Consider the following 24,054-nt stretch of genomic DNA (forward strand, 5'->3'; position numbering starts at 1 on the left):
GGAGGCCTGGCGTGCTGCGATTCATGGGGTCACAAAGAGTTTGACACGACTGAGCGACTGAACTGAACTTGTAGCTAAAATGGTAAAGAACCTGCCAGCAATGCAGGAGCCCCAGGTTCAATCCCTGGGTCGGGAGGGTCCCTTGGAGAAGGGAATGGCTACCCACTCCAGACACTTCTTGTCTGGAGAATTCCATGGTCAGAGGAGCCTGGAGGGCTACAGTCCTTGGGGGTCGCAAAGAGTTGCACATGACTGAGTTTACTTTAGTATAAATAAAACAGTTTTTGAAGAGAAATTCATGTTAAATTCGTAAATTTCAGAATGATTTTTACCAGTACTAAGAAAGGAAAGCTCTTTTATTTTTCTATATTAATTTAGAAGACCCTTAATAATTTCTCTAGTGGTCCTACAATCCCAAGTATAGTAGGCCAACACTTAATCTGGTTTTATCATCTTTAGCAAAATGATTTCCTCTACTAATGAATTTTCCAAATGACCAAACTTCACTTTTACAACTGCAATTTTGTTTTTTAAGTTTAACCGTTCCCTTAATTTCTATTTAGCCATGTCATTTCCTTAAGCAAAGAAGGCTAAATATTATTAAAATGTTTACTTTATGACTCAGAAGCCTCATTATGAATATCAATAATTGAACTATATGTTACAGTAATGTCCTTGGGAGACTTGATGTAAGATTGTTTGCCCATATACTGAATGGTTCTGAACTGCTGTGTTTTTGAGCCACATGTCTGCTCTTTATTGTTTTTTGACTTATCTCGTTTTCTTAGTGCAGTATATCTGACCTTAATCCTTGCTTTTACATACCCTCCAGATTTGTCACATGTAAGCTGAGTAAATAGTCAAAAAAAAAAGGTTCTCAGTGAGGGATGAGGACATGGGTATTGCCATATCTGTCTTGGGTTTTTAGTTAGATGTTTGGTTTTAGTTTCTTGTTTCCCTAGTTCGCTGTGTTGGAGAGTTGGGGGAGAAAAAGTGAGAGAAACATTTATTTGTGTGCCTACTTTGTGCCAGACTTTTTCTGGGTGACTTATGCTATCTCAGTTAATACATACCTCACTGACTCGTCACAACAATCTTATGGGTGGGTATTATTTTCTCATTTTACAATGAGAAAAATGAGAATTAAGAACTGATAGAGGTGGGACTTACCTGATTTCAAATCTTCTTCCTGCTTTCTGCTAAACCAGGCTGTTTGACTATAATCATCAGATCATAAATGCTGTCTTTCTACTCTGTTGTGCTGTTGACATTGTTAGATAACTGATTACTGGATAAATTGGGTGTTAGCCTATAGAGGTCTCAGATTCTAACCTTTGGAGGAAAGTCAGTTTTGAAGTAGGAATAACTTAGAAAATAATAACCTTAAAAATAGTTACATGCAGTTGGTGACCTCTGCTTTTTAATGTGTTACAAAGTGAAAGCATGTTAAAAGTATGTCAGAAATAACTGTGGAGTTTTTCTTCTCAAGGGAGGAAAATTGAGAACATACTCATTTGAATCATTAGTGACAAGTAGATGGTAAATGCTATCCCCCTGGGCCAGCTTGTTGCAGTCACTGCTTTATAGTTTAGTCACATCGTTTATTTGAGCATTCAGGTAGTGGGGGTAGGAGACTGCTGCATTCTGTCCTCAGTGTTACTCTGTTCCTGTAAGGATGCGGAAAACAAAATGAGCGAATGCGGTCAGGTAGATAGGAAGGATAGTTCTACATGAAATTGGTCAGGAACAGTACATTATTAAATTAGTAAATAAATCAGTGTATGAAAAAATAAAAACATCAGTGATTTTATCAATATATAGAGAGCAGTCAATGCATTTTACTCTCATGGTAATTTTAAGTGACAGGCCTCCAACGTAAACATTCAAGGGGACATTTTAATATTAAGGAAAAAATAAATGAGCTCTTTAATAAAGACGTTTTTGGAACATTACTTAGGTTATTAAGAATCTTGCATATCCTTTTCTTCTAAGTAGTGTGTAGAATTACTGCTTTGATAGTATAGAGTTTTTCTGATACACTTTTTTATTTTCAGTGGTGAGGAAACACTAAGTAGATTTGACAAGGATAATTTTTCTGTTAAAAATTGTTTCGTTATATATTCTGTTTACTGTCTGTGTAATATTTTTCTCTTCTCTTTTTTTTTTTTTCGAAAGTGGAACTTGAAGTCTTTAATGATCTGTGCCCTCCTCCAGGGGATCTTCACAACCCAGGGATCGAACCCAGGTCTCCCACATTGCAGGTGGACTCTTTACCATCTGAGCCACCAGGAAAGCCCCAAATACTGGAGTGGGTAGCCTATCCCTTCTCCAGGGGATCTTCCCGACCCAGGAATCAAACCAGGTTCGCCTGCAATGCAGGTGAATTCTTTGCCGTCCTCGTTGGTTGTATTTTACACTGGAGATAATTCTTAATTTGGAACTTCCCAGGTGGTGCTCGTGGTAAAGAACCCGCCTGCCAATGCAGGAAACATAAGAGATGTGAGTGATTCCTGTGTCGGGAAGATCCCCTAGAGAAGGGAATGGCAACCCTCTCCAGTATTCTTGCCTGGAGAGTCCCGTGGGGAGGAGCCTGGTGGGCTGCAGTTCTTGGATCGCAAAAAGTCGGACATGACTGAAGCGACTTGGCACACGCGCAGTACCTTGTGCCGCACACTGGACTGTAGAGATGTTGCTGTCCCATTCTTGTGTAACCTAAAAGCAAACAGTTTTATGACTTTCATATTCAGAGTGTTGCTAAGAAACTGATTATAGCACCTGAAGAATTCCATCGGTATTTAATACTTGGAAAAATGTTTCAAGAGACCAAATACTTCACTTAATTAGAAAAGTATTATAAACAACCTTGTCCCTCATATATTCTTTCCTAATAAATTATCTGTAAATGATTTTTCTATCAATGTGTTTTTAAAAGGAATGCTCTTTTGAGCTTTAGGGAAAGTTTTTATTTGAATTCACTCTTTACCATCTTTATAATAGTGCTTTTGCTTCCTGAAAATCAAAGCAGTTTAATCTTAATTTTTTTTTGCATTTATAATATCTGATAACAGATTTAAGACATTTCGGTTATCATTTTCATTTTTATGCCTTCACATATTTTATATAGAGATGCATTTATTTTCATACCTTCTTATTTGTCTCTGAGGCAACAGAGGAATAGTGTTCCAGAATTACTTGCTTATGCCAACTCTTGTTGGTGATCTGAGATTTATAATTCAGCTTTCCTCTAAGGATTTTTGGCAGTTGAGCACATTCTGCTGTATAGAAATGTACATGAATTTTCTTTTGGAATTAATTGGCTGGCAACTGAATTTTCTATTTTTAACTTTCTTGTTTCACAATGCTGCTTGGATTGCATTTTACAAGCAAACCACATGTCTTTACTCATTCTTTTCTTTATAAAATGTTATCTGTCTTCTTGTAAGGATCACACATTATAATATTATTTTTGTGATTCTGAAAGTAATATCTCTGAATTGTGATGGTGAAGAATGGTAAGTAAAATCATCCTGTCCAGAATGTTGCTTATGTATTAACCTCATGTTTCCTTCTTCATTTGAACACTCGTTCTCCTTTAGAAATTTACTTGTTTTTGCAATATTTCATCCTCCTTACTTGATAAGGAAACTCATATTTTTTTCTCTCTCTAGATATGTACATTGAACATGCATCTCCATCTACATTTGATTTCATTTCTTTTGTACTTTTGATGATTTCTGGATCCACATTGGAAACAATATAGACCTAGCCATGCAAAATCCCATCTCTTAACTGCTTTGCTATCCTTTGCACTGCTGCTTATCTTGCATCTCCTATTGGTAACAGAAATGCCATGTTTATAATAAAAATTATTTCTCTTTTATGACTTTTGTCATTCTTTTTCATCTAAGCAGCAATCTGCCTTCTGATTCCCATGGAGTAATGGAAGTGGCCATTACTATACTCCTTCAAGTTCTAGAAGCTCCCAAATATTTTGAATTTTCTCTTATTTTTCTTATTAGGGTGCAGCATAGATGCCAAGCAAGTTGAAGAACAATCTGCAGCTGCAAGTGAAGAAGTACTTTTTCCTTTCTGTAGGGAACCAAGTTATTTTGAAATCCCTACAAAAGAATTTCAGCAACCATCACAAATAACAGAGAGCACTATTCATGAAATCCCAACAAAAGACACACCAAGTTCTCATACAGCAGGTGCAGGGCATGCTTCATTTACCATTGAATTTGATGACAGTACCCCAGGGAAAGTAACTATTAGAGATCATGTGACAAAATTTACTTCTGATCAGCGCCACAAGTCAAAGAAGTCTTCTCCTGGAACTCAAGACCTGCCGGGGATTCAAACTGGAATGATGGCACCCGAAAACAAAGTAGCTGACTGGCTAGCACAGAACAACCCTCCTCAGATGGTATGGGAAAGAACAGAAGAGGATTCCAAAAGTATTAAAAGTGATGTTCCAGTTTACTTGAAAAGGTTGAAAGGTAACTTTTCAGAACTTCCTTTCTTATGGTTAACTTCAGTCTTCACAGTTACCAAACTATGATTAGAAAAATAATTATATGATATATAATTATATCATGTAAGCAGATAAGAAGCATATAAGAAGCATATCATATAAGCATATAAGAAGCAGATATAAAGCTCCTGCTTCTGCTTTTTTGAAGGTTTATATTTGATCTTAAAGTTCAAAAGCCAGCCATTCTGCCCATATCCAACTTACTCATTCAAAGCAGTCTGCCTTCATTTTCTTGCCAAAACCAAATTGGTTTTGTAAATTTATATGTATGCCATAGAGACTTCCCTCGTGGCTCAGACGGTAAAGCGTCTGCCTATAATGCAGGAGAGCCAGGTTCGATCCCTGGGTCAGGAAGAACCCCTGGAGAAGGAAATGACAACCCACTCCAGTACTCTTGCCTGGAAAATATATGCCATTAAATATCCTTTTCCTGTGGAAATATTCATTCATTTCACCAGTGGAATTCCTTAGAAGACAGTTCTCATAATTTTCCTGATTTAAGGAAAATATATGTTTAATTCTATTCTCTACTGTGTGCTTCCTGTAAAATGTCAACATGTAGATTTTAAACGTTTTAAGTTACTGAATTATGGGCTTAGAGTTCTACTCTGGCAATATAGTCACATTGTTGGTGGAGTGTTTCAGACTGTTCTCAAGATACTCTAATCATGAAACAAATAGATATACTAGGACTTAATTGAATTAAGAATTCACTAGTGAAAATTGCAGTTAAAGGTTTATTTTTGAAATAATTATTAAATGTTTTATTAAAAATACTTGACAAAAAATATTTTATTAAAATACATCAGAGTATCAACTAATCATTTTCCCCCATTAGTTTTGCTAGTTAAATTTTAATTTAGAATTTGCTAAATACAGATTTATGTTACTATATCTTGATTTTATTTAACAAGCTTACTATAAGGGAAATGATTACATGTTAATCTGATCATTCTGTTACCATACAAAAAGTAAAAGAGCTTTAAAAGAATACTTGTTGAGCTGAGATTGTATATTACTTACCTTATATCTCTAGCCCTTTCCTGGGATTTGAGTATGTGATAGTTACTCAGTAATTTGAATAATCAATGAATGACTTCATTATTATTGACAAAACTGACCCTGGTTTAACCTGTACTTTATGGTTTGGGATTCTCTTCACCTAATGGAAGAAATACCTATTTCCTATTTGCTTCTAAGCCGTTTCAAGATTGTGAGATGGTGTGATTACCTAATTCTTTGTCAGGGCCTATTACCATATTTAATTATAATCATAAGCAGTTAACCTGGCATACAAACTTTTGACATGTAATTGTTGTCTTTACTCCTACTAGATAATAACATACATAATTGAGACCTATATGTGTATTGATATGTATATAGGTTAAAGCTTACATATAAATCAATTTGTAAATTGATCATTTTTTATGGATTGGATAAAATAAGACTGATATCCTAGTATAATGTAAAAAGTAGTATAAACTTTGAAAATTTAGAAATAACATGTTCTTTAGACCATCCTTAATAAATGTACACAAATGAGCTAAGAGATAAACCACCACTAAAAAATACCTTTATGGAACTTTCCTGACATTCCAGTGGTTAAGACTCTGCTTCCACTGCAGGAGGCACAGGTTTCACCCCTAGTTAGAGAACTAAGATCCTCCAAGCCATGTGGTATGGCCAAAAAAAAAAAAACCTTTACTACACCCTATTATTGTAACTGTAATTTTACTTATAATGACTATTTTCTGTTTTAGCTGTTATTTTGATTCCTGTTAGAGGCATTGATATTCACATTCAGACTGTATTCATATATTATGTTAGATTTTTAAAATCCTTACCAGAAATTATACAAATTATTATTATCCCTCAGAGTTGATTTATAGGTAGATATACATTCTAGTATGTTGTCATTGCATAGAACCCTGCTTTTAAATTTGCCTTCAGAACATTTTACAAACCATCTAAGAAAATGTCTTTGTGAATATGCCTCATTTTTGATCCAAGATTTATCCATTTTATTTTTTCAGATGTATTTACAAATGACATTTTACTTTCCCCCAAAGTTAGAGCTGCCATCATCAGATAAAGATTTTCCACAATTTAAGAGATCAAAAGTATATACCTAGTCTCTAGATAAATATAAGTATAGCAAATAGAAACTATTTTACAATAATTAGATATTCAGCAACTGCTTAGATCGGTCAAAAACTTGAAAGTAGGCAAAACAAAACAACTTTGCTCCTGCAAGAGTGAAATGCACGTGCTTTGGGACAGTGAAGACAATAATGTACACAAAGTCCATACACTTTTACCCATTAGAAGAGTTGAAGCTTCTTTTGGCCACAGCTACTGATTAGTTACAGTCAATCTATCCTAAAAAATACTAGAAGAACTTCAACATATTAATGCATGATTAATGATAGAACAGAAAAAATCTGAACAGTTCCTAATGATGTTTCTGTTAAATAAAAACAAAAATTGCAGTTTTTTCATCTGATCAGATGTGTTATCTTGTATAACACTGGGAAATGAAAGAATAATTTTCTACAAAGAAAATGGCTAATCTATAACCTTTTAACCTGTAACTTAAAAGACACTGAAAAGACCTGACACCAGATAAGCACCAAATTTTTATATGTTGTTACAAGAATTATCATATAAGTATGTCATAACATATGACTGTATGTTATATATGTGTTATAACATATATAATTATGTTATAACATATAACTTGTTACAAGAAATAATACATAACTAACATGGACTCTATGGACATGAGTTTGAGTAAGTTCCAGGAGTTGGTGATGGACAGGGAAGCCTGGCATGTTGCCATCCATGGGGTCACACAGAGTCGGGCACGACTGAGCGACTGAACTGAACAAGAACTAAAGTCTGTAAGATGGTGTTTTCATATTGTGTATGTGTGTAATATGGGTTATCTGGTCCCATTACACATGAAATATGGGAGTTTAGTTATTTACAGCTCTTACAAACTGGATTCCTTTTCAGTATATCCAGTGCAATATGAAATAGGTTGTACAATGTGCAATTTTCCTGAGTTTTGTATTTGAACTAGTGGTTTGTTTGCTTCTGCATTCCATCTGCCTATCCTTTATCCCTAGATTAATTATCAAGGCAGGGATTCCATTAATTAAACTAAACACTAATTTTTGTTTTTTTTCTTTTCGTATTGCATTTTCACTAGTTGCTAATTTGAAGGAAGATTTTCAGATTTAGTTCTGGAAGTATTGAAATACACCTGGTTGACTAGATTCATTTAAGCTTTCTTCTAAAGAACTATCTTTTAAGCCCTCATTTGTGACTCAGTCTAAAACACCCATAGAATAGCTCAACTTTCCATTAAATTCATGCTATAAGAATATAATAATTGTCATTTGATTATTTCCTCTAGTGTGCTTATTGTTTACATGATAAGAATTCTAAATCAGTGAAAAATCAAGTAGTTTTCATAAAGTTTCACACTTAATCCTTAACAGAGCTATGAAGAGTAACAAAAAGCCTCTGTTAGGAAGCTGATATTTTCAAAATTCAACTGCATTATTCTATCTTGACTCTATATGCTTAATGGAGAAAACATATTTTTGTCTCGTTATATTTAGCAACATGCCATTTGTCTGGTAGGTTTATATAGGATTTCATAGTCTATGCTTTTTCCATGCTAGACCTTTTAGCATGCTTTATTTAACTCGTTGAAGCCACCAGAGTTGAAATGAGCACACATACAAAATCGCAAAAATTACCATAGCTAGAAAGATGTTTGTAAAGAATTGTACAGTAATTGGTGGAAACTGCAAATTTGCATTTTTAAATATTAAAAAAGGAAAGGAATGCTGTACTTTTGAAAGTTTTGAACATCACTGAAATTAACGATTCATCACACTTTTTTATTGCATTTGCATTCTCTTTTCCTGGTGTAACGATAAGCATTTCGGTGGGATCACACTTTTTTCTGTCTTTTCCTTTCTAATGCTAAAGATAAATTTTTGATTGTTTAAATAAGGTATAAGATTTAAAGGCAGGATTAATATTTAATGTTACAAATATAGACTATCACAGATGTTGTAGCACTGCTTATCTTTTAAGGCATTGATGAACCATTATAAAGTTAAAATTTGGAGAAAGAAAAGTAATCCTATTCAAGTGTTTATAAAGGACTCATTGTTGGTTGATGTAATTTGAATGTAAGCATTGCAATTGAGGGAAGTTTGCAGAGCCTGTTACTGAAAAGAACATATGACTTTGGATTGAAAGGGGGGAGGGGCAGAACAAGCAGCACTTTTGTATATGCTTTGATTTTCTACATAGGATTTTTTCCCTTCTCTATTATGCGGTTTCTTTTCTGTGTCCAGGAAACAAACATGATGATGGTACACAAAGCGACTCAGAAAATGCTGGGGCTCACAGGCGCTGTAGCAAGCGTGCAACTCTTGAGGAACACTTAAGGCGCCACCATTCAGAACAGAAAAAACTACAGAAGGCCCAGGCTACTGAAAAGCATCAAGACCAAGCTGTTGTAAGTCAAACTGCTTTTATGATTGCATTCTTTGATGAAGACAATCCCAGAAAAAGAAGGTCATATTCTTTCTCTCAGAGTACGGGAATCTTGTGTCAGGAAACTACTCATTCAGCACCACATACAAAACTTGAAAAAACAAAATCTCCAGCAGCAGATGCCAAAGTGGTTTCTTTGTCTTTACAGACTAGCTCTGCGCACCACAGAGGGGGGCATGGTGTTCCACATGGGAAATTGTTAAAACAGAAATCAGAGGAGCCATCGGTGTCAATTCCCTTCCTACAAACTGCATTATTAAGAAGTTCAGGGAGTCTTGGGCACAGACCAAGCCAGGAGATGGATAAAATGTTAAAAAATCAAGCTACTTCCGCTGCTTCTGAAAAGGATAATGATGATGACCAAAGTGACAAGGGTACTTATACCATTGAGTTAGAGAATCCCAACAGTGAGGAAGTGGAAGCAAGAAAAATGATTGACAAGGTAAATAATTGGTATTAGTTTTCTCGTGCTGTATTTAACTGTTGGAAATTATTAGAGGATATAAAATGTTTTCATGTAGTTAGTATATTAAAACTTCAGGATTTTATTAGGGAACTGAAAACCTAACAATAAGACCAAAATACTTTCTGGTTTTGTTCTGCTGTATTCTGAATTTGCTTGAGTTTCATATGTAAAGTTCTGTACATATAAGCTGTTTGGACCTGTTAAAGTTTTAATAATTTAAGATTGACTTTTTAAATGCTACATCTTGACCATGCTCACTTTGCATTTAAAAACTAAAAATCAAAGAAAACCAGATTACTGTTGACTCCATTAATATAAACATGAGCTTCAATTGAAAGTAGTTAAAGTTTTCCTGCCTACTAATTTTATTTTGGAAGCAGATGAAAATACATGTTTAATCCATTTTATTCTTTCTCCTTAGTTTCTCCTCTTAATTTCTATTCACTGCTGTCTGTGGTGATAGAAAAGAAATGTATAAACACAAAATCAGCATGTTTATGATACTCTGAGTTTAACCAAGGGTATACCTAGTTATGATAATAATTTACATTACAGATTTTATTTTTGATGTATTTGATTAAGGTGTATAATGATTGTTGTATGGTTTAAAAAGTAGTTTTGCCCCCAGTAATGAAAGATTGACTTTAGAATCTGCTGTATATTTGATCCCCTGGAAGACAGAAACATAAATTTGGCTAAGCATTAATCTCTTGTTTCAGTTCTTGTTACTTAGCATGTGAGCAGCATTAGCATCACTAGAGAGCCTGTTAGAAATACAAATCTCCAGCCCATCTTAAACATAGTGAAAAGGAATCTGCTTTAAAAGTAGGGCTCATATGCAGATTAACATTTGAGATACACTAGTTCAGATGATGAGCTTAAACAGTGGTCTTTTAGAGAATAGACAAGGTAACCCTTTGGGAAGCAGGAAATTATTGGGACTTATATTTACTTTTAATTTCATAGTTTTTATTTCTGTTTAAGAGTGTGTTCTATGGTGTATACAGTCTATTACTACATTGGTATGTGTATATATATATATATATAATTTCTAACATCCATTTATTGAGGGGCAAATGCTCAGAATTGTTCAGTGTTGGGGTATAGAACTCCAGACTTCCGGAAACCCATTAGTTTAGGAAATAGATATTATGATAGTTGTTAATAAGAGAAATAAATTTTTAAAAAAAGAGAAATAAAGTTTTAAAAAATTAACAAACATAAAGTAATATTTCTAATAATAGTAAAGGAAAGCTAAGAACACAGTTGTAGCAATAGAAAATGACTCAGTCATTTCTAATTATTTTCATCACTGGGAATCAATAATGACATTACTTTCAGATTAAAGTTAGTATATTTCTATTTAAGATACTGTCAAGTAGAAAATAAAAGGATAGGTTTTGAAAAAAAGCTAATAAGTTTTAAAATTCAGATTAATTTTATTCTAGTATAGTTTTGTTTGATTTATGTATATTTCACTTATAGTTTATTGATGTTTCTCTATTAAAAGATCTTTCAGTGAGAGATTATATTGTAGTAGTTTAAAAACATGAACACTTGTAGGCAGACAGATCTATACTAGCTGTACCAGATACAAGTACACTGAGTGAACACTAGATTGCAGAAAGAATTCAATAAAATATATGAGGCTTATTATTATAATGCTATCTTATGATAAAAGGTCTATGAGGAGTTTCCATGTATGAATCTCTACACTAGGTTTTGATAAATCCTGAAAAGTTCCTCAGCATTGAAAAGGTCAAATCTGGAACTCAAATGGAAGTTAAAGTGCAAGGAAATAGCCTGGCCACAACAACAGAAAGTCAAGAAGGAAGTCCCTGTTGGCAGTTGAGACTCTTGAAAAGTCAACTGCTGGATGAAGAGGACCACAAAACCTGGTGTATACCTGCTGTCCATAATAAGCATCCTTTTTTTCATTTTCAAAAAGAGTCCCAATTTCAGTGACAAAGTATATGGTTACACTATGGATAAAGAAAGCCAAGAATCTAAAGCAGGATTCATTTAAGGGAATAATGTCAGAATGTGACTGAGTAGATAATTCAGTCATTCTTAGTTTGTATAAACCAGAAAACAAAGCTAAGGCCATAATTGTAGGGGAAAACAGGAGTCACTACATTATGTTGTGAATGCCAAAGAAAAAGTGCTGAGATTCTACTGGCTGTGGTTAAAGCTAGAGGTCAGATTCAGGCTAACTAAAGTCAGGCTCTGGGAAAACAAATGTCTGAAGAAAATGAAGTAACCTGTGAGCATGAAGAAAACAAAGACCCAAAATAGAATCAGGGCGTAAGAAGGACTTTGGGAGGATGGGAGGAGATTCAGACATCATATCAAGTTGCTCGGGAAAGCTTTGTCATCCGTTTTCTCCCTTTTAAAGTTGGGGTGTGTGGGATGGAAGTGGGGACTATCAGCTGTTGTCCCTCGGAATTTAATTGTTATTTGGGCCTGAAAACTTCAGTGTGGTTTCTTTCCTTTTTTACTCCCTCATTTGAGAGCTGGTTTCTTACATTAATTTTTTTCTCAACCTTTATTCAGCATCTGCCATGTGCCCAGCTTTGTGTTAGGAGAGAGAGAGATTGAAATGGAAAAGACAGAGTTCTTCCCCTCAAGAACTAAGTTATATGGAGGCATGGAAATATACAAGTGAAAACATATGCATTAAAAATAGTATGGTGGATGCTTTGATGAGCAAACTGTTCAAGTAAGGGTACCAATAGCTTCCATGAGGAGATCTCAGGTTAAATATCTTTTCCTCAGAGAAGTCTTTAACTGTCCAATCTAAGGAAACACCCCTCTCCTCCCCTGTACTATCAAATCAGCTTGTTTTGTTTTAATCATAAGCTCTATCAGCATTTGATAGTTTCCTGTTTATTTATTTGCCTCTCTGCTCCCCTATAATACACACACAAACACACACATGTGCAAGAATATAAACCCCATGACTATAGGAACCTAGTGCCTGGCATATAAAATGTCCTCAGTAAATACCGAATTTAATTGCCAACCAAGCTCGTTTTGAAACGTACAGGATTAATCCCATAATAGGCATGGGGTCGCTAAGAGTCGAACACGACTGAGCGACTTCACTTTCACTTTTCACTTTCATGCATTGGAGAAGGAAATGGCAACCCACTCCAGTACTCTTGCCTGGAAAATCCCATGGACGGAGGAGCCTGGTAGGCTGCAGTCCATGGGGTTGCTAAGAGTCGGACACAACTGAGCAACTTCACTTTCACTTTTCACTTTCACGCATTGGAGAAGGAAATGGCAACCCACTCCAGTGTTCTTGCCTGGAGAATCCCAGGGACGGGGGAGCCTGGTGGGCTACCGTCTATGGGGTTGCACAGAGTCGGACACGACTTAGCAGCAGGCATGGTCAAGGAGAGTTTTTCAAAAATATGGAGCAATCTTTTCAAAAGCCCAGGAGGGTAGAGGCCTTGTTCAGAGGACTGCAGTTACTTTCAGAGAGATGAGATTGGACTAGACATTGATGGCCTCTCCATATTGTATTAAGGACTTTAATGTTTTTGTTTTAATGCTGAATGCAGTTGTGAATCATTGAACACTTTTAAATCTGGCAATGACATGCAAATCATTGTCATAAGTGTGAAGAATGGATTGAAACTTGGAAAGGCTGGAAGCAGAGAAGGTGATTAAAAAGCTACTGACATGTCCAGTAGTCAGTTAAATATAAATGTCTGGATCTTAGGTAAGAGATCTGGGCTGAAATAACATTTCTGGAATTACAAGAGGGTAGCTGTGAATGCAAAATAAAGATGAGATCACCTGGAAAGAGTGTATAAAAGTGAAAAGAGGCAAAGTATGAAATTCTTAGCAACACCAGTATAGGTGGACAAAGGAATAAGAGTGAATAAAGGAGGATCAAACATAGGACTAAGAGAAAATAAAAAGAACAGTAGCACCTTGGAATCAAAGACAGAATAATAAAAGTGAGTAAGCAGCAGTTTCACATGATACACTGACATTAAATATGCTAAGCACTAGAATGCCGTTTCAGTTTTTCCCCAAAGTACATTGTATTTCTGCGTCTAGAGACGATAAACAGAACATATACTTGCCTTGCAACTCAGGAGAAGTTGCATACTGTTAAAGTAGGATCTCTTTAAAGAGATGATCAAGCTATTATGCCATTATCTTTTTCTGTGTCGTTGTACTGTTATGTAATTCAAGGGCACTGAGATATCTCTGCCCCAACCTCCAAGTTACGGGATTACAGCATTTTGGTTTATACTTCTGTGTTGTGTGTTTGTCAGTACATAAAACTTATTGTATGCTCTGTCCCCAAATTTACTTTTTATAATATTAATGCATGTCTGTTATTCATAAAGAACTCTTAAGTTTTACATCTAAGCTTACATGGAGATGTGCTATAATAAGAAAGTGCTGTTAACTGCCTGGATTAAAGGTAATTATCTTCCGCTGCAACGATAGCCTCCCCTAGACCTCCCTCCTTTGACTTCCCTATAATAACCTAGAGAACCCATCATAGTACCAGTTTCTTTTCCCCACTCCTTCGTCCAAAACACTGCTAAGGGAAGAGAAGGATACTGTCAGGGCTACTTCATAGACTTTAAGCTAAATGAGAAAGACGAAGTGAAAACAGAAAGCCAAATATTAAATGAAAAAAAAATACTGGTCTTTGTAGAGGTCTTGAGATTCTTTTGAAAAAAGTATTTTTCTTCTCCACAAATTTCATACCATAGACCAGTTCTACCAGATACTTCTTTCCTGAGTTTTGATTCCCCCAGTGCCTCTTATTAGCATATTCTCTCCCTTCCTGGGGTCTTGTATCTATCAGTGCTTATTCTGTAGGCAACAAGTGGTAGGGAAGAATCCAGAACCAGGAGAACTATACAGGACTGGAAACACAAAATGAGGAACATCGACAGCAGTGAGACATCCCAAAGGAAGTCAGTGCTGAGAACTTGGATCCAGGTATAAGCAATTTGGAATGAAGATACTCCAAACTCTCTGACATTCACAGCAGGATTCTAGACTAGGTTCGAGTGAGAGTCAGGGAACTTGATAAAGCAGAGTCAAAATCTAGGTAAAGAGAGCCTGTTAAAACACAGAGGAGGGAGGTATGTGCAGAGTCCACTCATATACCCAGTCAGGTATCTGGGAACTAAAGGAAAAGAGATCAGATAAGAGCCTTGAGTAGTAGAAGAGGACCTTGATAATAGAGGCTGCATTTGGAATTTGACTTAATATTTTTTTTTCTAATTCCTATCAATCCAGAAATAATCTGAGTTAATATAAGGGCTGAAGCAAAGTGGTTAAGTGGTTCTTAACAGGTAAATTCTGACAGCTTGATTTTTTTTCTTTTATGTTAATCTTCTTTCCTGCTGTCTCTTCACTGAACAATTTAAAAAAAATTTTTGTATCAGGAGAATTCAGTTTTGGTCACTCTGTTGATGCTCCTCTCCCCTTTTTAACACTCCATGTCCTTCTTAGGTACAGGAAACTCTTTACTGCTGTATTAATCCCCAAAGCTTCATAAGGAAACCCTCACATTTTTTTCAGTTAAAAGCTTAAAATTTATTAGGTTTGCCCCGATTTTCCTTTTTCTACTATTGTAAGAGATCTTACTTATTTTCCTGGTTTTTAGGGGCTTTTCACTTAGTGTGCCCTAGTCTAATAAGCTCTTCCCTGTGTGGTTTTTTGGTTTAGTTTTGCATGCCTACCTCCTTATAATTTACTTTCAGAGGCTTTCTTTAACCACTCTATCTATAAAATAGCCCCAGCATTACCCTCTTATAATACTACTGTGATTTCTTTATAGAACTTACCTCTAGCTAGTTTATTCTCTCTATCCTTTCTAGAATGATCTCATTTGTATTCATCACGTTTGTATTTCTTGTGCCTAGAACAGTTCCTGGTATGTAGTAGACACTCAGTAATTATCTTTTGAATGGATAAATGAGAAAGAAAAAATATTGACTTGATTTTTATGTTTATCTATTTATATGTGGTTAGCTATGTATTAGCTAATTTATTTCAGTGAATTTATAGATTGATTAAATGCAATGAGGTCTCTACAAACAGATTTTCCTATATTTTATGTACTGAAATTTGTTTATATCTTGATTCCAAAATAACTTGTTAAAATGTGTAATTTAAAACCTGTGTTTTGTAAGTTTTTCTTTGTAATAAGAAATATGAAAGCTGCAAAAGACTTGGTTGCATCAGAAGAAATGTGTAAGTTTCAGGGGGATTGCTTTGATTAATAGAAATCTAGAAATACTTTTCAGTTTCTATTAATACCCACTTAAGCACTTAACGCTTAAAAATCTGGCAAAGAAAGCATAAGATGGTAATTGATGAGCAGCAAGATTTAGGCATGAAAGAAAAGAATGCAGGACAATAAATTAAGCCATAAAAAGGAGAGAAACTGGACATTTTAACTGTAGAAGCATTAGATAAGAACTGAGTGTGATTTCAGTATACAAAAGGAGGAACTAATAGAGAATGCTAAACAGTGATGAAAAAGGAAAAGAAGGTGGCTGTAAGAGTCCAAAAGAATAGGAAGAATCAAGGATGTAGGATAGGTTCTGGGAAAGGACAGAGATTTACCCAGACAGATGAAAAGGAAGAAGTTGTAAGGTCAGATTGTGCCTTTGAGTTCAGTTCAGTCACTCAGTCGTGTTTGACTCTTTGCGACTCTATGAACCACAGCATGCCAGGCTTCCCTGTCCATCACCAACTGCCAGAGTCCACCCAAACCCATGTCCATTGAGTCAGTGATGCCATCCAACCATCTCATCCTCTGTCATCCTCTTCTCCTCCTGCCCTCAATCTTTCGCAGCATCAGGGTCCTTTCAAAGGAGTCAGTTCTTTGCATCAGGTGGCCAAAGTATTGGAGTTTCAGCTTCAACATCAGTCCTTCCAATGAACACCCAGGACTGATCTCCTTTAGGATGGACTGGTTAGATCTCCTTGCAGTCCAAGGGACTCTCAAGAGTCTTCTCCAACACCACAGTTCAAAAGCATCAATTCTTCAGTGCTCGGCTTTCTTTATAGTCCCAACTCTCACATCCATACATGACCACTGGAAAAACCATAGCCTTGACTAGACGGACCTTTGTTGACAAAGTAATGTCTGTGCTTTTTAATATGCTGTCTAGGTTGGTCATAACTTTCCTTCCAAGGAGTAAGCGTCTTTTAATTTCATGGCTGCAATCACCATCTGCAGTGATTTAGGAGCCCAGAAAAATAAAGTAAGCCACTGTTTCACAGTCCAACTCTCACATCCATACATGACCACGGGAAAAACCATAGCCTTGACTAGACGGACCTTTGCTGGCAAGTAGTGTCTCTGCTTTTCAATATGCTGTCTAGGTTGGTCATAACTTTTCTTCCAAGGAGTAAGCGTCTTTTAATTTCATGGCTGCAGTCACCATCTGCAGTGATTTTGGAGCCCCAAAAAATAAAGTCTGACACTGTTTCCACTGTTTCCCCATCTATTTCCCATGAAGTGATGGGACCAGATGCCATGATCTTCGTTTTCTGAATGTTGAGCTTTAAGCCAACCTTTTCACTCTCCTCTTTCACTTTCATCAAGAGGCTTTTAAGTTCCTCTTCACTTTCTGCCCTAAAGGTGGTGTCATCTGCATATCTGAGGTTATTGATATTTCTCCCGGCAATCTTGATTCCAGCTTGTGTTTCTTCCAGTCCAGGGTTTCTCATGATGCACTCTGCATATAAGTTAAATAAGCAGGATGACAATATACAGCCTTGACGTACTCCTTTTCCTATTTGGAACCAGTCTGTTCCATGTCCAGTTCTAACTGTTGTTTCTTGACCTGCATATAGGTTTCTCAAGAGGCAGGTCAGGTGGTTTGGTATTCCCATTTCTTTCAGAATTTTCCACAGTTTATTGTGATCCACACAGTCAAAGGCTTTGGCATAGTCAATAAACAAATGTTTTTCTGGAACTCTCTTGCTTTTGCCATGATCCAGCGGATGTTGGCAATTTGATCTCTGGTTCCTCTGCCTTTTCTAAAACCAGCTTGAACATCTGGAAGTTCACGGTTCACATATTGCTGAAGCCTGGCTTGGAGAATTTTGAGCATTACTTTACTAGCGTGTGAGATGAGTGCAATTGTGTGGTAGTTTGAGCATTCTTTGGCATTGCCTTTCTTTGGGATTGGAAGGAAAACTGACCTTTTCCAGTCCTGTGGCCACTGCTGAGTTTTCCAAATTTGCTGGCATATTGAGTGCAGCACTTTCACAGCATCGTCTTCCAGGATTTGAAATAGCTCAACTGGAATTCCATCACCTCCATGAGTAGGAGGTGACAACCCACTCCAATATTCTTTCCAGGTTAATCCCATGGAAGAGGAACCTGGTGGGCTACAGTCCAGGGGGTCGCAAAGAGTTGCACACAACTGAGCAACTGAGCTTATATATAGTTTGTTTGTTTATTTTTTAAATGCCCTATGGTGGTGAACCCAACAACCTACAAATAATGTTACCATACCTCAGTAGCAGGTTGTTAAGACTATTTAAAGTAGCCAATGCAAAATAGCTGTGAAATACCAAAGTGAGATGCTACATACCACGTGTACATATTCAAAGGAAAAGATTGAGAACATGTTCCCTAATTCTGTCTTCTTACCCTAAACCTAGAGGCTCCTAGAGGAGTCACAAGTCACTCCCTCATATAGAGATGCATCTGTCTGGATCAAGGGAATTATAGGGAAGAATACATGAAAACACTCCCAGCCCCTAAGGTAAATAAATAATTTTTAAACTGCCAGTACCACAGAGCACAGAGAGTACAAGTTGAAAAAGAAGTTTTCTGTTCCCATACCACTCCTGCTCCTTCCCCATGCCCTTTGGAAAAATTAAAAACTGACAAACTTAGGAGGAGGATTCTACTTAGGAAATACAAAAGTTGGACAGGTATCTGCTCTTTCTTTTTTTCTCCCTTTAGACTTCTAATCTAAAAAAGTTTCTAGCTGAATGAGAGGCACCCTGATTTTGTACTTTATCAGGTTTGGGGGTTTAATTGAGCCCTGCGTAGTGGGGAAGAGAAAAGATTCATGTGCCTAGGTTAGCATAGTGTGTTTGTCATATCACTGAACCATCTAGGAGGAGAAAGTACAGATAGGTTGAGTAACTGTTTGCAGTTAGTGATTTCAGTGACGATCACCTGGGGACAAAATCTAGAATGAAAAGATGAGAAAATCTAGCAAGCTTGGTCTCTGCTTTGAGGAGCCTTCAAGTTGTGTTTAAGTTATTGTATGCGTGTCAGATTGTATGTACTTTTTTAGATGTGAAAAGTACTATAGCTTTAAAGTACACAGTATAGCCCTGTCTGTCTTCTGTGTTTTCACATGAAAGTTGTAGATTTTTTATACTGAGACATGAAAATGACAATTTAGATTTCAAGCTGAACTGGTTACTAGTATCATTAATTTTTCAAAACACTATCAAAAATATAGGTATGAACTTTGAAGGCTTCCTTGCTCATACAGCAAGCACTACTTCAGGCCGTATTACTTGTTTGGAAAATATCAATCAATTGCTACTTGTCTGACAGATATATGTTTAGCTGTTAATATCTCTAATGTTTTAAAAGGAATCTGTAGGAAGTCATGTGACTACACTTTCTATACAGCTTCAGTCCCCCTCCCTAAAAACATTAGTTTTTTCTGTCTGTGTCTTTCATTATTATTTCAAAATAGCGTCAGAAGCAATTTGAAGAGATTTAATAGATTCGGAACTGCTGATGCTTAGATATTTAAGGAAATCAAAGTTTTGGAAGTCCATTTCAAGTATGGATTAGAATTAACTATCATCAAATCAGAAATTAACTGAAGGTAAATTTTATATTAATGTGCCAGAGAGGTACAACATACAAGTAATCACATGTGATTATTTTTATCTTTTTCTCAAAAACTTGGGTTGTAATTTTTTTGTGTGATTATGCAAATAAAGAAATAAGCTTCAGTAAATGTGGAATTCAGTGACTTGAGTTAGAGATAATTTTAAAATTTTAAGGTAGTCATGCATAACTTAGTAGGTGTGGTTTCTTCTTTACAAGTGGAGTTGAAGGCAGAGCACATGGAAAGATATATTTAGTATGTCTTACTGCTATTCTTGTTAAACTTGCTAATTCTGCTGTTTGGCAAAATGAAATGGGTTTGTTTTTTCCCTTCTGTATACTAAAAAAAATTCATATTTGATTTAATAGTCATAGAATAATACCAAGTTTTCTCTTAAAGCAAAGAATATTTGAATATTGAGTGGTTCAACAGAATATTAAATCATAATTCTTGAGAACTGTACAGTTACATTTGAATTAAATATTAAGTAATGACATCTAGTGGTAACATTTCCAAGTTCAGTGAATTTTGCAAATTTGGTATTTGCTTTACTAAATGTAGACTTCAGAATTTATCAGCTACAATTAAAAAGTAGCATATCATTAAAAAGTTTTCTAGAAAATAGTTTAACTTAAAGATTTTTTTCCATTTTTGTAGAAAATGAAGGCTCTTTGATTTTATTCTAAAGCTCTCTTCTACAAAGTGCTAATTCAAGCACATGTTACCATTCTTCATTTTAATAATTAGAACCACAACTAATACCTATAAATAATAACCATTGGCAACCAAGTAGACTTAAGAGTAAAACGGTGTTAAAGTTCATATAGTTATAAACTTTTCCCAGTCAATTCAAAGCCTTAGTTATGCCAATAAATGAGTAAGACTCAGGTAACTGCCCTTAAAGGTACATGATTGATTGTTGGTCTCTGTGTTTAGAATATTTCAGAAGTGTTGACTACAGACAGCCTTCTTATTGAAAATGCTAACCTGTGTGAACAGACTCAGGAATCTGCATTTCAAACAAAGGCCTTTAAGTTTAAAAATTATGTTCTACTGTACACAAAGTTTAAGAATTATAGTATATTTTATACAAAGATCATACAGTAAAATCTGTTATTTAGTACCTGAGAAAATTATTTGTATAAATTTAATTCATGTATGTAAATATTAAGCACTTGTTAGGGAAGGAACAGATAAAATTGACCATAAGCTTTAAGCTTCCAGCATGCTTCTCAAAAGCAGAGACAAGCTAAAGTGGTGTGGTACTCAGTCCTAACACTTGGCATCTTAAAATGCTTAACATTATTAACATCTTTTAACAAAGCAAATGTAATATCCTGAATATCTCTTATTTATTATTAAATGGTACATTTGCTAAATGTTTAAAAAGGTTAGTTACATTTACATGAGCTACCACTGCCCTGTTTTCATCTCCAGCTGTTACTCCTATTGGATGTTACCCTATCATTAAACAAGTTTCTGTCATTATTGAACTTACCTATAAAATTAACTTAAAATACTATTTTTTGCCTCTGAAGTTACTGATAATGCTCACATATTAATCTGCTACTCAGAATCTCATTTATAAAATAATTTTCTCCTCCTAGGTATTTGGAGTAGATGACAATCAAGATTATAATAGGCCTATTATCAATGAAAAACATAAAGATCTGGTAAAAGATTGGGCTCTCAGTTCTGCTGCAGTAGTCATGGAAGAAAGAAAACCACTGAGTACACCTGGATTTCACAACTCAGAGGTATACACATCTTCCTCACATTTTTTACATGCACAAAATATAAATTTTTATCATTTGTTAATTACAGTTGACCCCTGAACCACACGGGTTTGAACTGCGCAGTTCCACTGTCACACAGATTTGTTTTTTCACTAAATACATACTACAGTAGTACAGGATCCAGGGTTGACTCCAAGGATTGGGAACCATGGATACAGAGGGCCACCTGAAAAATTATACATGGAATTTTGACTTCAGAGTGAGTTGGAGCTCTTATTCCCCCTCGGCCCTCACTTTTTTCCAAGGGTCAGCTGTATATTATTTTAAGCAGTTAATATATCCTCTTGTAAAACACCATAATATTTTTTTTGTCAGTCAGTGAGAATGTTAAATTTCAGTTAGCAGTTAATGAGCTATATGCTCACTATCTCTGACATTGAGATAAAGTGTGTGTATATATATGTATACACACACTACATATACTTACTAGAAGGTCATGTATTTGGAATGGAAAGATCTATCATGCAAGGTTGTGCCTGATACATACAACTTACAAACCTAAATAAGTGCCCTTGTAGTGCATCCCAGGATGCAACTAGAAAGGGTGGCTTGGTTGATAGTCACGGAGTCAGTGCAGCATAGTAGAGCCTCTAACACCTGAGTACAGATCCTAGAACTGCCGTGTCTAACAGGGAACCTTTAAATCAGTCATTTCCTCTCTTCTCATCTTCAGTTTTCTTATCTATGCAAGTGGTATTTTTCTAAAACCCATTTACAGGGAAGGATATGAAGGATAGAAAGTACCCAGCAGAGTAATTGTCTTAGATTTCTGCAGTCAACAAATGTTTATCCCTTTACTACAAATGTTATTAGAATTTCATTGTACACTAATATATTGGAAGAAATGTAAAAAAATATGACTGAGAAGTATTATAATTTATTCAACTGACAAGATCTAACATTCATTGGAAGCTTTCTGCATACCATTTTACAAATAATGAAACTGAAGTTTGTAGAAATTAACTTGGTCAGGGTCTTAAAACTCATACCTTGTGAGGCCAGAATTTGAACCTTAAAGAGCTTTGATGTGTTAACCCTTTCTCTTATTCATCATGTTACCTTTCTAAAAATGAGTTAATTTAAAATATACAAATAGTAAATATATATTAAATATAAATTAAATCCTAAGGTATAAATAAAATATAAATGAAGTATTTGTGTGAAATGTATTCTTTGTAGTCAACTAAATTCAGATATATATTTGCTTATTAATATAGAATTTTTCCCTTTATGGTCTGCTATTTCCTGAAAACTGTCAAAACAATTTTATTTTGATGTTTTTCAAGATGCTTAATTTACTTATTGAAAGCAAGTGATACTTATTCAAAGCAGTGTTTTGGTATTCTGATTAATTTTGAAAGGGTGCTGGTGACTGTGAACTTGTTGGACTCCTTCTTCTCCTCGTTATCCCCTCAGCCCATGCCAAGTAAATTTATATATAGCCCAAGTATGTACCTGCCTTTGAAGGAACCACCTAAACTAGCCATTAGAACAGTCTTCACAGAATGGATCTACATAAATGTGTGTCTTTGAAACCCATTCTGTTGTGGGTATTCCTAGAATGATGTGAATGGCTCTGGTACCTCATTCAGTCTAAGAACTGTGAACAACTCCCACAAAATCTTGGCGGGAATTCAAAGGTTCAGCAGGCTTTGGTAACTTTAGGCTTTATTGTATGTATGTCACTTGTATGCAACTTACTATTTCAATCCATTATTTTTGAAATCATATAGTATATAGTCTTACGAATTTATCAGTTTTTCGACTGTCATTTGACACTTTTAATAAAATGCTTTCTGAGATAATTCAGAATAAAATTTGATCAGACCTTTCAATTCTTAGTTATCATTACAGATTCAGTACTGAGCATTGACTTAAATTTCTAGTGAGGAAACATTTTTTTCTATACACCTAGATCTTCCATCTTAAATACATAGACTGACCTGGGCCTAAGAATTATCAATATATAATCCATATATATGGAACCATATCATGAATTAAATTCTGTTTCACACTAATCATTTGCCTTAAAGACACATCTAGATGGGAGAGGTCTATGTTCAGACTGGTTATACAAAAATTCTTAAAGATTTGAGTGATTTTTAGCTTCTTCTGGAAATACGTATTGTAGAAAGAAACCTAAAGCTTTGGGCTTGTATTTGAAATCCCTGAAGACATGACCTGGCAGATTTGAATATGCCCTGAGAGTGTGGAACCAGTCTGATTCATGGAAACATTTAAAGGACTGAAGAACAACTTAGAAATAGGTCTTAGACTCTCTGTTCTATAGACTGGAGTAGAACTAACTTTGCTGTGGTAGCCATGAAGCTATTGTAGTACACCTTTTATTTAGCAGCAGTAAATTTTAAGCTCTAAGAGTTTATTTTAGTACCATTGTTAGTGCTTAATAAGTACAGAAAATTTTACTACATTCACAGTAATAATCTTGTAGTTAAAAGAGATGCATGCCCTAGAAAATCTTTATATATAAGGAAATATAACAAATGGTAATATATCAATGTGAGGTTTAAATATTGCTTTATATGATATGTTAAAGGGAATTTAATGAATAAATGAAATTCTCTGAACATGAGAACAGGCTTGACAGACTAGATCATTTCGTTCTTTTATTTCTCTCCTTTAGGAAGGTACATCTTCGTCTGGAAACAAGCGTTGGGTTTCACAATGGGCTAGTTTGGCTGCCAATCATACAAGGCATGATCAAGAAGAAAGAATAATGGAGTTGTCTGTACCTGTTCCTTTAGAGCATGGTATTTTCTTTCCTTTTTTTTTTTTTTTTTTTTTTTGAGCCAA

General features: G+C 35.3%; 1 protein-coding gene across 12 annotated transcripts in view; it reads left to right on the top strand.

The window, feature by feature from the left end:
- Positions 1-24,054, top strand: part of CEP170 (centrosomal protein 170kDa) — a 131,101-nt gene that overhangs the window by 71,757 nt on the left and 35,290 nt on the right. For 8 of the 12 annotated variants that reach the window (XM_010836663.1, XM_010836658.1, XM_010836661.1 and 5 more), the window contains 5 exons: positions 4,020-4,496; positions 8,908-9,071; positions 9,258-9,551; positions 21,052-21,201; positions 23,885-24,011. In XM_010836663.1, the coding sequence (XP_010834965.1) occupies positions 4,020-4,496; positions 8,908-9,071; positions 9,258-9,551; positions 21,052-21,201; positions 23,885-24,011 (1,212 nt within the window). The remainder of the gene's footprint in view (positions 1-4,019; positions 4,497-8,907; positions 9,072-9,257; positions 9,552-21,051; positions 21,202-23,884; positions 24,012-24,054) is intronic. The other 4 variants (XM_010836667.1, XM_010836669.1, XM_010836668.1 and 1 more) reach the window with 2 other exon arrangements.

The sequence above is a fragment of the Bison bison genome, unplaced genomic scaffold (genome assembly GCF_000754665.1).
Source record: "Bison bison bison isolate TAMUID 2011002044 unplaced genomic scaffold, Bison_UMD1.0 scf7180017864064, whole genome shotgun sequence".
NCBI lineage: Eukaryota > Metazoa > Chordata > Mammalia > Artiodactyla > Bovidae > Bison > Bison bison.